Source organism: Betta splendens, chromosome 2 (genome assembly GCF_900634795.4).
Source record: "Betta splendens chromosome 2, fBetSpl5.4, whole genome shotgun sequence".
Classification (NCBI taxonomy): Eukaryota; Metazoa; Chordata; class Actinopteri; order Anabantiformes; family Osphronemidae; genus Betta; species Betta splendens.
The window spans coordinates 18,736,142-18,750,131 of NC_040882.2; the positions used below are offsets into that span (position 1 = coordinate 18,736,142).

At 46.1% G+C, this 13,990-nt stretch overlaps 2 protein-coding genes and 1 long non-coding RNA gene across 3 annotated transcripts; 1 reads left to right on the plus strand and 2 right to left on the minus strand.

Annotated features, from left to right (window-relative positions):
- Positions 1-311: 311 nt before the first annotated feature.
- On the minus strand, positions 312-4,995 carry LOC129602962 (uncharacterized). The gene is made up of 4 exons (XR_008692464.1): positions 4,782-4,995; positions 4,235-4,519; positions 3,821-4,163; positions 312-2,904 (listed from the first exon to the last, which is right to left on the minus strand). It is a non-coding gene; the product is annotated as an uncharacterized LOC129602962 (long non-coding RNA).
- Positions 1,814-6,856, plus strand: LOC114847420 (E3 ubiquitin-protein ligase TRIM39). The gene is made up of 15 exons (XM_029137155.3): positions 1,814-1,887; positions 2,108-2,249; positions 2,375-2,645; positions 2,728-2,936; positions 3,121-3,225; positions 3,303-3,398; positions 3,940-4,173; positions 4,264-4,411; positions 4,607-4,642; positions 4,734-4,760; positions 4,842-4,906; positions 4,988-5,098; positions 5,300-5,418; positions 5,562-5,658; positions 5,734-6,856. Exons 1-15 carry the CDS (start codon positions 1,850-1,852, stop codon positions 5,884-5,886), a joined length of 1,851 nt encoding a protein of 616 aa, XP_028992988.1. The 5' UTR covers positions 1,814-1,849; the 3' UTR covers positions 5,887-6,856.
- Positions 6,736-10,288, minus strand: cmasa (cytidine monophosphate N-acetylneuraminic acid synthetase a). The gene is made up of 8 exons (XM_029137168.3): positions 9,834-10,288; positions 9,619-9,761; positions 9,373-9,528; positions 8,460-8,596; positions 8,274-8,368; positions 8,001-8,172; positions 7,760-7,925; positions 6,736-7,665 (listed from the first exon to the last, which is right to left on the minus strand). The coding sequence occupies exons 1-8, from the start codon at positions 10,094-10,096 to the stop codon at positions 7,451-7,453; spliced, it is 1,347 nt and encodes a 448-aa protein (XP_028993001.1). The 5' UTR covers positions 10,097-10,288; the 3' UTR covers positions 6,736-7,450.
- Between the last annotated feature and the right edge of the window lie 3,702 nt (positions 10,289-13,990).

Below are 13,990 nucleotides of genomic sequence, written 5' to 3' on the forward strand. Positions count from 1 at the left end.
TTGTTAGAGCTAGACGGTACGATGTGAAACAGACGGGGGAAAACGCACAGCCGGTACTACTGATCACATGATAGTTAAGGCTTGGTACTGAAGGCTATTTATGGGGAGAAAACATACAGTACTAGTGGTGCAACGTCATTGAGTAATCCTCATTTACTCAATAGCTCTGATGAGGAAACAGTTGAGCTTTGTACACATAAACACAGTTTATCAGGCTTAAACCTATAAAAGGTCTATCCTCCTTACCATTTTTATTATGACAGTTAATCAAAAAGAATGCGTTTCTTTTGTAGACATTAATTCAGACTGTGTGTTTTTGTTTATTTATTTAATTATAAAGGCACATTTTGTATTCTCCAAATGAAATATCGGTAAGTTATGGGCTGATATGAGTTATCTGATCTCATGTTCTACATAAACTATTCAAAAAACAATTGAGCAACTGAACAAATAACCCAGTCTAAACGAACTACGCAAATAACTGTACTACAATCACAAATACATTGTTAGGAACATGCAACCCATTATGTTATGTACAGTATGAACACAACAAGGACATTTGTTGCATCACAACAATTTTATCAGAACTAGAATGAACGTAATTATATTTCAGTAAATACAATCAGACATACCTGACTTGACCTGAAGGTAAGTTACCTGTTCTCTTTTAGGGGATGGGTGGGAATATTTCACAGCGTGGTTAAGGAAGCTTTCTGTGACAAAGGCCAGCATTTGTTTGGGTACGTGATGTCAACTCATCTGACTCTAGAGATAGGCCATCAGTAGCTGAAAGGAATGATCGATGGAATGAATGCGAGATGTCGCTGATTCTGTGACAAAGAAGATGAAAACCAGGCCACAAACACAAAGGTATGTGGATGCAGGTTTCCCACTGCTTCACCATGACTGTGAAGAACAAGCAGCGACGCCAAGATGAGCGAATTTCGTTTGTGCCATCACTGAGCCTTCACGTACATCATCGCACTCTGTTTGGTTGAAGTTGTTGCCCGGAAACTGCAAACGCTGTTGTGTTGTGCGAGTTGTTGAGAGGATTTTTAACATATGAAAATGAGCTGAAGGGATACGATGGGTCTGAGTAATGATTACCCCAAGTCCAGCACTCCACTAAGAAGGTACTAAATGATAGGAAATCACCAGTAGGTAAATCTACCACACAACCAACAGTGCAAAACTTCAACCTGCCAACTTAAAGATCAGCAAACATGTATGCGTTAGCTAAAATGAGTTAAACGAGACTCAACTAAAAGGACTTGGACATCCAGGTGAGCGTCCTCTGTGGGTTTGTCATGACACGTATACATTTTCATGTGTACAAACCTATTTCAGTGACCCATATCTGGTCGACTTTGTGTCTGAGTTCAAGGTGACAGGCCTGAGTCCAGCTGACCTCATTCTTTACCCTTAGCCTACATACATTCTCTGGCTTCTACAGTAGAGTTGGCACCTGGAATTAAACAGATATGCCTAGTAAAGAATGTGTGTGTGTGTGCGTGTCTGTGTTTATGCCTCTAAACTCTAAGGAAAGTTCCTTATTATATTTCATGCCCCTTCACCCAGAATATGAAAACACTGTTGACAGTTTGTTATTATTATTATTATTATCACTGTGTCTGCCGCGTGCTCGCCTCTGCCTTTCTCCCAGCGTAAACCAGTCCTGCCACCCGTGCTCGGAAAACTCCGCGCACGCTGCGTGGGAGCGGCGTGGCCGTCGCTTCCGCAGGAAATGCTAATCGCAGCCTTCGTACGGAAACACCCACGTGCACGCCTCTTATATTTCAGCGCTCGTCACAGCCCGTGGAGGAGACACACGTTCAACCTACGGCTTCTCATGGCTGCTTTCACCTCAGCCATCCCAGCTGCACTAAGGTATCAGCTCTTTCTTCCTTTAATAATGAATGCTCATGGAAAATATTTAGAATCTAATGAAAATATGTTAGAACTACTACAATTTTGTAGTTTTGTAGAATAGAGCGTTGATGTTGTGTTTGAGATTACGTGTTTGTTTGAATTTATTTGATAAACGTTTCAGTGCTAAGTGATCGTACACATGTGCAGTGAGTTACTGGTTTCACCGTTTCTTTCCCAGCATGCCGCTGTACGGGAGTTTTCTGTCTGACGAGCAGTTCCAGTGCTCCATCTGCCTCGATGTGTTCACCAACCCTTCGTCTACGCCGTGCGGCCACAGCTTCTGCATGGGCTGCATCAGCAGATACTGGGAGGGACTGAAGGTGTGTGATTGTGGAAAAAAAAAGGTGTTGGATTAAATTTGGCATTTGGGGCTTTAGCCATTTTTGTTCTTGACTCCTTCTTTGCCTCCTTGTTTCCTCTCCTCGCCACGCATTCTCCCTCTCAGGTGTGCCAGTGTCCTCTCTGCAAGAAAACCTTCCACAAGCGGCCGGACCTCCACATCAACAGGACCCTCAGAGAGATCACGGAGCAGTTCCGATCCATGAGTGGAGCGGAAGGAGGAGACGAGGTGGTGGGGAGGGAGAGCAAAGGGTTAACCGGAGGTGGAGGAGGACATGGGGGAATGCCAAAAAACCTACTGAACCAACTGAAGAAGAAGCTGCACCGGTCTCTTCAGAACTCGCAGGCGGTGACGATCACAGACGATCACTTCCAAGGTGAGTAGAACGAATCAAACCAAGTCTGCACATAAACTGAAGACTTGTCGCTACTCGTGTGTTCTCTCGATCCTTTTGAAAGATCACTCCATCCAGGTATCCTGTTCGCCCGTCACCACCTCGCTGCCGTCTCTGGAGCCCAACCACGGTCCACTCGCTGCCCTGAACCACACCTCTGCGTCGCCTCCACCGCCTTTCGCTCATTCCAGCGGCCGGAGAAGGTTCACCGTGAGCGGAGCAGCGAGCAGCCACCACCTCCCTGTGTGCGACATCCACCAAAGAGGAATACTGGTAAAATCATAATAATAATCACCACTCACAATGAGCATTTTAGATCCCCCCCAGTTCGTTGTGCTTTCACTTTCCCAAATATATTTTGTGCCTAATTAAGAAAAAAGTATGAGTTAATACGCAAGTTGTGTATTGGTTTTGGTTTGAGATGAACTGCACACTCACACACACGGTCGGATTTCAGATTTACTGTAGGACAGACCAGGTGTGCATCTGCCCCGAGTGTGAGACAGCAGATCATCTGTATCACGACACAGTGACTATAAAAGACAGATGGATGGAAACCAAGGTAGGAAAACAGCCGCATGTTTGGGGAGAAGGAACACTGAGAGGTCACATGGATTGACAGATGCTGTGTGTGTTTAGGCCCAGCTGCACGCGTCGGAGCAGAGCATTCAGGACATGATCAGAGAGAGGTTCAACAAGATGGAAGAGATCAGAGCGTCACTGAGTGAAATGAAGGTGCGTACGCGAGGGCTGTGGCCAAACCCGCGCAGCCACCGTCATCTCTTCACAGGAGTTTTATCACAAACATGCTTTCAGCTATGCCTGATTTTATCTGGCTGTGCTTTCACAACATGCTGTCAGTAGTTGAGGGGTTTGTCTTGGCTTTGGGTTCTTATTTCTTTCGATATTTAGAAGTTAATGAATTAAGGATTTTAAATCAGACTCTCAAAGTGTCACAAAGGTTTACAAAAATAGGTTTCATAGAATCTTCTCTCAGAAAATCTATAGTGACAAACAAAATGAAAGTCGGTTCAAAGTCACAGCTAGTTATTTCCTGCAGGATGATGGGTAATGTAGTTTATCATAGGTAGCAAAGGGTAATAACTGTGGCCACAACTTGGCACAAGTAGAATGAGTCACACTGAGAGCACACTGACCAGTAAAGTTGATTCACCTCCGTCTGGAAACACTTTGTTGATCACTGTCAGCGCAGGTTTAGATGCAGAGAAGATTTGAGGGGTCCTTGTAACCACCTTATTCTCTCAACGACTCCTAGCTGGCGGTGGAACGAGAGACGGCCGGCAGCGTGTGCCTGTTTTCGGCGCTGGTGTCGGCCGCCGAGCGCTCGCAGGCCGAGCTCATGGAGGTGATGGAGATGAACTGCAGAGCGGCCGAACACCAGGCCAGAGCCACGATACGACAGCTGGAGCTGGAGGTGGAGGAGCTCCAGAGCAGAGGCAGCGCCCTCGCTCGGCTCGCCCAGTCCGACGACCTCGTGCACTGTGTCAAGGTTGGTAGCGATGAGCTTCACTGTCATCATCAGACTAACGGTCCAAAGCCGATTGACTCACGTGCGCCTCTCGTTCCACCGGCCTTTCAGACGTTCCCCATTGTCACCAGTCTCCCACCTGCTAAAGACTGGTCCAGGGTGTCGCTGAACACTGATCTGGGAACAGGGACCATCTATAGGTCGATGGTCGCTCTGGTGGAAAGGTTCCAGGCAGAACTCAGGAGTGTTGCAGAAACAGGTGAGAGGTTTGAACCTAAAGCCTGGTTCACGCAGCAAAGACGACGAGATCGTCAGCCTAAAGCTTTGATGCGTTCAGGGACAGTCAGACGTCGGCCTCTTTTTGTATCTGCCAGCCAGAGACAGATGTCACATAATGAAGGACATCACAGACGCATCAACAAATGAGACTCAGACTCTTCCTGTTGCTCCGCAGGTTTCCCTGCCTCAGGCTTGGATCGGACACAACCCAGTGAGTGGCCACTATCACCATCATTCATGTAGATAACACAAACCACTGACACTACGCAGCCTTAACGCCTCCACCTGTTCTCCCCCTGCAGGAGTGAAGACCGTGCAGGAGTTTGCAGGTACGTCACCTTCACACTCACCCACACTGTAGAAATGGTGACAACCACCTGTACACTAAACAGGTTCCACCTTCAACACAGTGGACGTAACTCTGGACTCCAACACTGCACATCCCAGACTGATCCTGTCAGACGACATGAAAAGTGTGAGACGCCGAACTCCTTACGTATTCATTATTTATTGCATCCCATAACATGCAAGTATTAAAGGTTTTGTCCATGTGCAGGTGAGATGTGGTGATCGGCACCAGCCGATCCCAGGGAACCCAGAGAGGTTTGACAGAGTCGTCTGTGTTCTGGGAAAGGAGGCGATTTCCTCTGGGAGACACTACTGGGAGGTGAGGTCATAATAACGCAATAGTCTCTCATCTGCCCAGAATTTACAGTAAATACATACAGGGCCAGTCTGAAGTGTGGAAACAAGCTCTTCTTTGTTGATTTCCTATTTTTTTTGTCTTTTGTAAAAGTACACAGCAGAAATATCACAAATGTCTGTTTGCATTGGTTAATAAAACTAGACTCTGTGATTCCTTTAACAGGTGGAGGTGGGAGGAAAGACAGACTGGGACCTGGGGGTCGCTAAACAATCGGTGATCAGGAAGGGGAAGATCGAAGTCAACCCGACCAACGGATTCTGGTTCCTGAGCCTAAGAGACAAGTGGGTTTTTGTTGTGTTCAGTCAGAAACTGAAGAGGACAGATATTCAAACTGAACCCCTCCAGTGGCTGCAAACCTTTACACCGTTGAACACTGAACCAACAAACACATTCATCTACATGTCCACACTTGTTCCCCCTCTAGGAGTAAATACGCCGTCCGCTCTGAGCCCCACACAGACGTCCACCTCGGCCTCCATCCGCAGAAGATCGGGGTATTTGTGGACTTTGAGAAAGGACAGGTGCCGTAAAATATGTGACATAACTAAAACACAGCAGCTCTGTTTATTAAAAGCTTTGCTTTCACGTGGCTGCAGGTGTCTTTCTACAACGTCGATGCCAGAGTCCACATCTACACGTTCAACGACCCCTTCACTGAATGCATCTACCCTTTCTTCAGCCCCTGTACCAACAAATCAGGGAAGAACGACGGGCCGTTGGTGATCACGCCGGTAAACGCGATGAGCTGACGCAAACCAGAGTTTCCTACTGTAACTTATCAAAAGGGGATACGATAACAGAAACTATGCCTCACCCTCCTATTGGCTACATTACTAAAACAGAGAGACCAGTGTGTGAAGGAGAGAGGTCTTGTGGACTGATGAGGCTGGAAGTGTCCGAGGTGTTTGGATCCCAGTGAATCAGGTGTATTACAGAGGCACAAAGCTCATGAAAACATGACAGACGTGTGGCCCAACAACAGGACGGCATGGAGGTGGAAACGTGCCGACCTGCGACCTGCGAGTCCACGCAGCCAGTGGAGATTGGGAGGAAGTCGTGTTGCAGCCATGCAATCCTCAGTGCTCCAGATCTGGAGATTCACTGTGACGCTACGGCCAACTCGAACCCGTCCAGACCACGGGGGGGCGTGAGTCCAGGACAACTGCCCACGAAATGTTTAACATCCAAACGCGATTGTTGCACTCAAACATCCAGAAAATGTTCATTCGTCATGTTTCTAACTTTTAATCCAGCATACGTGTGCGTGCGTGTTCTCACTAGAAACACCAGTTTAGATTGCACATTTTCATGCACAGTTAATGAAAGGATTTGATAGTTCTTCTATTACAACTGCACTATTCTACATATGTGACGAAACTAAGAAACAATTGAATTCTAATCTCACTGATTTTTCCTCAGGGCACGTTTAACACAGTTTAGGATTTTTACATGTCTTTCGTTAATGTATTTCATTGCCTGGTTACCTTTTGGTGGATGGCGCCCTCAGCTGGACAACACAACAACTGGACAGGAATCTCATAAAACACAAAGGAGTATTAAGTAGCGAATTTACTTGTTTTTGATCAAAATGCCAATCAGACAATCAGTGTGAATTTATTAAAACATTCGCTATGTATCAGAGGCATAAGACCAAATACATGTACAGCGTATTTAATCAAATGTCTAAATACATAATTAAATAAACAAAATTAAATAAGGCTCCTTGTTTTAAGATATATAAATAAATGAACACTGCATATTACTTCACTTAGTGTTTCTTCAACCAAGACGAGAGACACCGTGACCTCAGGGCTCTGGATTAACTATGGGTGTGAATGTTTAGTCTCAGTATGTGAGCCCTGTGATCACGTGTGCTGTCCTGGATGCATCCTGCCTCTTGCCCAGTGGCAGTCTGACTCCAGAACCTCTGTGACCCTTTACGGAAAGGGTGGTAACCGGCGAAGGAATGGACCAGGACACCTGGTTATAACCAATTAGCCCCAACACTGAAACAACCCTTCTAACAAAAGCACTGATGTGCTTTTTATCTAAAACCCAAATGTCCTCAGTCTCAAGCAATCACCAGTTACCACCGTAGTTCAGGGTGATTTACTGTAGATCATTCAAGTATGAAGTGCGTGAACATTTTAGTTATACTGCAGCGTTCATGTGACAGACCTAACACAAATATATAACTATTCCCATTGATTTGTTGATTGATTTGTTAACTTAATAAAACCCAGAAAAGCGTTTAAAATCATTTCTTCCAACCCCCTGATTCTTTCATACCACTACTCCTGTTCCAGTCTAAAATTAGCAGCTGCAGGTGTCGATGCGATCCTGAGTCATCTGGGACTTCGCCTTTTCTTTCTGCAGGAGAATGTGCTCGGCGAACTCTCTGACGGCTCCCATGCCTCCGGCTTGGTGGCAGGTGTATTTCGCAGCATTGATGGCGACCACCGGAGCGTCTGAAGGGACTGCACTCAAGCCTGCCAGGTTCAAGCACTGGACATCTGGTTTGTCGTTACCTGAGGAAAGAGAGGAGATCGTCATCTATAATTATGAAACTCACATGAGCCTGAATAATGAGAAGGAAACTTTCCACCTGCGCTGCTAACTTACCCATGTACGCCACATCCTTCCATGTCAGTTTCCTCTCCTCCATTTTTAGCTTCAAATCATTCAGAGGTTCCTCCCCCACATAAATGACCTCGCAGCCTGTTGTCTTGACCAGTATCTCACGCAGTGACTGGGCCACGGGGTCATCTTTGGAGATCAACAGTATAACCTAGTGAAGCAGGACACTGGTTAGCGACGATGGGAAGCAGCTTGGGTCAAAGTGGCGTCACAGTTAGAGACCAACCTCCACGTTTTCTTTTTGCAGCATTCGAATGGCTGTGGTGTCTTTCAGATTAACAGACAACATCTCCTGTGTGGACGAAGACAGATATATCCTTCCATCTGTTAGACATCCGGAAACATTGCAGAACAACAGCTGCACCACCTCAGGCGTGACCCGGCCGAAGTAACCGTACCTGTGGAAAAGAAGCATCGACAGAATGAGATGATGAGGAAACGGTAAGACATCTGTCAGAGAATGCAAGTACTTTCCTTTGTGTAGCTGTGTGGACCTCACCTGAGAACCCTCTGTTCTGCCACAGGCCAGTCGATATCCACATCTATGTCCACACTGTACTGTGGCAGCATCTCGTAGTAAGCTACCTTACCACCCTAACAAGGCAAATGCAGGACATATACTGTAGAAGGCAAAGGGCTACATGCAGGAATAAACACGGGAAAACAACTTTATAGCCTCATTTACCTGAAGCATTTTCTTATTCATAATGAGATCTCTGGTAGTGATGTAGAAGGAGCCATTCTCACACAGCTCTCCGTTCCAGTCCTGACGTCGCGGCCGGCAGGCTGGGTTCAGGTTTAATGCCTTGGTTCTCTCAGTGGCTATAAAGGTAAAGGATGAGAGTAAATGTGGATGCAAACACGTGGACTGGAACCAAAATAAACCCTAAGCTGGAAACCTCGCAGGCCTGAACATTGTTCAAGTGCACAAATGTAGACGCGTTGCTGTGTTCTTGATTGTGCCACAATTCTGAGCGTTTCCACCGAGTGGGGCTGTAACGCAAAACAATGAGAAACATCTAAGCCCAGAGGCTTCAGGCTGCTCTGAAGCCTGACAGTGTCCTAGATGAACAGGTTCCTGGGTACGGGGTATGTCGTATAGCAGGAAAGCTATAACTGAAAATAACTAGAGTGAAATGGCCGGTTTGGGTGTAACACACAGCCTTCAGTAGCACATACTCTGTTATCATAGGAACTCTATTAAGTTCAGCCCAGCCCATGTTTGTATGCAGGTAACTGTGAGTTTAATGTCTAGTACACAGGCCGGCAGATCACGACTATAGAGGAGAACCAGCATCTGATCATCGACCATGGACATTATCATAATAATCTAGACGCATCTAGACATTAGCACTTCACATGGTAACAACCAGGCGGACAGCACCACAGTTACCTGTAAATACTAATGACTTATGTTGGATACTATGGTTTTATGATCCCTCCTATCAAAGGTCATTACGTTTGTGTTAACGAGGACTGATTAAAAGGGATCCATATAATAAAGCACCTCTAATCTGTGTGCAATAAAAAAGCCAAATATGAAGCGTAGTTTGTAGATTAAATCAACCACAACAACGACCCCGTGTGCGTCCACTCACATCCTTTCTCCACCTCCCTCCAGCGGAACTGGTGCCTGCGGACCACGGAGAAGACGGAGTCGTAGCCCTGCTGCGTGATCATGTTCAGGGCCTCCTCCAGGTGGAACGGATGCAGACACGGCGACGTGCCCTGGATGTTGGCCAGCACGCGCACCTCTGTGGAAGCACAGTCAACACAGGGCGTGTTGTGTACTCTTCACCGGTCGCCACTGACTAAACAGACACATCCTGCAGCGGTGGGGGTACCTTTGTGTTGACTGAGGAACTCCCTGATGGTCTCCAGCGACGATGAGGAGTCTCTGGAGACCTTGGGACTCCGGCGATGGACCTGAGCCCCACAGGACCTGGCCACCTTCTCAATCTCATCGTGGTCCGTGGACACCCACACACTGGGGAACGCCATGCGTCAGTCAGTCTAATCCATTATAGTGTTGTACGTGCTGCATTACTTTACAACTCACCTGTCAAACAGGTTGGAGTCCACAGCGGCCCTCAGCACCCACCCGATGAGCGGCACCCCCGCCAGCATCTTGATGTTCTTCAGCGGGATCCCTTTGCTCCCTCCCCGGGCCAGGATCAGCGCTACGCGGCCCCCCACCCCGTGATCGGCGTGGTCCCCGCTCGGCTTCTGTAGCCCGCTGACCGTGCGGGCTGCGCGTCTCTTCGCACGCTTGGGAGCGGGTCCGCTGTTCACCGCGGAGGAGGCTCTCTTTCTAGCGGGCATAGTGGCCGAGAGGAGTCCGAGGCTGGTCAGAGCTGGGTGGGACTTAGCTTAATTAAAAATGATCATAAAAACCAAATGTCGCTGTATAATCTAAAGCACCCGCAACCATCATCAGGCGGAACCTCTGTGTAGTGTGTAGCAACACGTACTATTTCTCTTCTTCGTGGGCTCCGTCTTCTTCTTCGGCTACCTATTTCGGGTCGATAACAGCTGTTCTCGGACTTTACTGCCCCCTGTTGGCGAGATGCCGACACAAACAGCCTGTTTGTCTATATAACCTTTCTATTTTTGCTTTCCTAGATATTACTCAACCGATTCACATGGGTAAACATAAGCATTTTTGTAAATATTATTATATTAGTCTATTACAATAAAATTAAGAATTTAAGGAATTTAAGTTAAAGAATTTATAGAGAGTATCAGAAAGACAGTTCCCTCAGAAAAAGAAGGAAAGAGGAGAATGAAAATTGGAGATTGGACCGAATATAGGTTAAAGTATGACTTTAAATTGAAAAGCCCAACGTGCCATCTGCTTTCTTTTTTGCTTGTATTTCCGTAATGGGGAAAATACGCCACAGGTCAGATCACAACAGACATTTAACCGAGTTAAATACATGCCATAAAATCACATGAGCCTCTCTCTGTGACACATGCAGGCTCACACACAGGTATGCTACCTGACTGGTGCCACCACTCACTGCTGAGAAGACAAAGCCCATAAGAAATATGCAAACTGACCTTCAGGAATAATAGACACCCACAGAGGGAGGAGGAGGAGGAAAAAGGCAAATGAGGAGAATCGAAAGTAGAAAGCAGTAATAGCAGTAATAAGTAGGTCGGTGAAAGCATCCTCCAGCACGCACGCCTTGTCTTTTCAGCAAAAAACAGGAGTGGCTCATATTTCCAATTGGAAACAAGCTGTTGTTGTTTTACAGACTTGTGAAGCAATTTAAAGTTTCAATTGCTTATTTAGATCAGTGTCTTCTAGGATTCTTCACTTTATGTGTTGCTCGGAAAGCTGTTAATTTAGAACAATAAAATAAAACAGTATATGTTATTTAGAAACAAAATAAAGACTTATTACAAGTCAAACGTTACTTTTCATGCCATAAAGTAACTTCCATCAGGATTATATTGCACTAACCTTAATCACAGATGTTTAACACTGCAAAAATAACCTAGCAGTCAAAGAGTTGAGATATTTTTTGCAGATTCTTTCACCATTTAACTTTTCTGCCATCATTATGAACTGCACACTAAATTTTAAAGCCAACATTTGAACACCTTGTTAATAACATAAATGCTGAGAACTGGGAAATGTTACACACTTGTGCTCCAGCTTTGTAATGAGTTGATTTATGGAGATATATGCAGAAAATGGGCCGAATAATAATGTGTGTTTGGATGTTGCTTGGCTGCAGTATTAGTTAAATATCAGCTACATCTACAATGTATATGTCATTGAATATGTCATTCTGTATATTTATTTAAATGTATTGTTAATGTCATGATTTCATTCATAATCATAACAAAATATAATGGAACTGTTCTGATACACACATTAGGAAACGCACATTCCAACCCGCCACTGTGTTCGTTCTGGTGTCATCGACTGGAGTCGCCGAAGGAAGATCCAGAACCTTCGTGGAGGGCCTGAATGTGGGCGTAAACCACACGTGGGGTGAAGGAACATCCAGTCTCCCGTCAGTCAGGTCTGTTCAAGCAGCTGCTCTGATTGTTCAGCTGTCAGCGTCTGAACGGAGCTGTTAAATAACAGAATGCTGTCGCGTTTGTCATCAGTTGCACAAGGCCCTCGCAGATATGATATTTTCTCCCTAATGGTTACACACAGGGATAATTGTTATCACTGTCCCTGTATTATCTAATCTGAGGATGATGCACTAATGCCTCATGTTGGTCCATCGTTTTTTGGGGGGGGTGAGGAAACAAATGGAAAGAGGAAGTCATTAGAAAATGTAAGACAGCAAAAGACACAAGGTCTAAGTGGTGTGAAGTAGAACAGGCCTCTCTCAGGCAGATCTTTAATCAACCGTTGTCTCATTGAGGCAGATTCTGGGACTGGAAGACAGTCGCATCCGAAAGGTCGTTAAGTCAGAAGAGAGAGAGAGAGAAGAGAGAACGGGTGAGAGTTTCGATGACAGTTAGGAAGGGGATGCAAAGACAAGAGGAGCTGGCAGGGAGCGGGGGAAGCTCACCTGGACAGACTCCTCCGACAGCCCGGGCGGCATACCGTTCATTCATTCACCACCACCACTCCTCTCCCCACAATCCTCTCCTTTCTAACTGGCTCCGACTTCGCCGGCTTGTTTTGCATTCTCTCTGTTTATTTTGGACACCGGCGTTTGTTTATCTGCACATGTAAATGTAAAGGCCGGCGTCGCGGAGTCACGGAGGGACACCTCGGCCACGAGCACCTGAGTGAACCGTCCTGTCCACAATGAAAAGCACTCCTAACAAACGGCAGCGTCGCAACCAACACATATGAGCTTCAAACTGTTTTTGTGGTTCACATAAACATTAAATTAAAATTAAAACCAGTCATCCTCACACCCGTCCATGTTGTGAGAAATGAAGCGACGTAGCTGCAACCGACTCTCTCGCTCGTCCGGTCACGTTCAGTGCAGAAACGAGGCCCTGGGACAAACTTCCAGACAGACTCCGATACGTGAAACTAGCCCAGTCTCCCGTCTGTTCATTTATATATAATCCTTTTACATTTAAAATGTTTGGTACTGTTCATTGTTAGGAAAAGAACAATCTCCAGCAGTACATCAAAGCACATCTGGATTAGTAGAGACCCCAAAGCATGGAACTGCTGCTGTGATGAACCTTCAGGATGCAGGTAAAAACAAGTCAAACCTTCACGTCTCCCTCCTCGTCTGTGGGTTTTCAGCGTGTGTCTATTACAAAGAAAGACAAGGGCTCCACAGAGGAGCCGAGGGGGGCTGTAAACACACACAGCAGGCCCTGAGAGGTGGGGCCGAGCCCCTCAATGGCTCATTTACATGCCTATAGGTTTCGCCGTCTTTCATATGACATTAAACTAATTACGTTATTGCGGCGACACGTGGGAATCACCCTCATTCAGCCAAAGGTTTGTCCTAAAAACACTAAAAAACAAACTGAGGAAATAATAAAAGTGTCCATTTTGTGCAACAAAACTGAGTCTAGAATTCAAAACCCAACTCAGAAATGCGTTACAGTAAATGAATGCGTTCTTTGAAACAAATTTGATATCAAAATTTGAATTTATCCTAATGTTTTCTCGTTTAGCCGCTGCACACTTCCTCTTCACGTTTCCCACAGGGTGTAAAGGCGGCATCGAGCCAAAGGCACCTTTAAAGCATAAATCTACAGAAACTTTGACTCAGTGCATTGACTACTAGTTTCATTTTACACTCATCCTAGTTAATGAAGCCCATATTGTGCAAACAGGACCCAGTGTGAGCAGCTCTTCGCTATGATGATGCAGCATTTGCATCTAATGTAGCACACGGAGGATGAAGGGGCCTTCTGTGCAACACAACGGTGGAATCACAGGCAAATAAACAGCAGGACGCACACGTATAAGGTACAGGCAAACGTCTAACGCAGCGGTCACGTAATGAGCCCTGCACCATCGGGCTGCAGCACCTCCACGCTTCAGAGCGCCACCATCTTCCAGACGAGCTGCTAAAGGTCAACACGAAGGCGCCTCTGAATCCCAAAAGCGCTAAAGCCTTTCAGAGCTCTCCGCCCGCTGGATCTCCTTAAACCGGTCGACTAAATCTCCTAATTCTGACCGTTGTGCATCTGAGGGGGAGAAAGTGTGTCTTCGCCTGTTTCTGGTTCCGTCCCCCACACCTCTGAGTGGAATGGAGAAGAGGTGGGGAG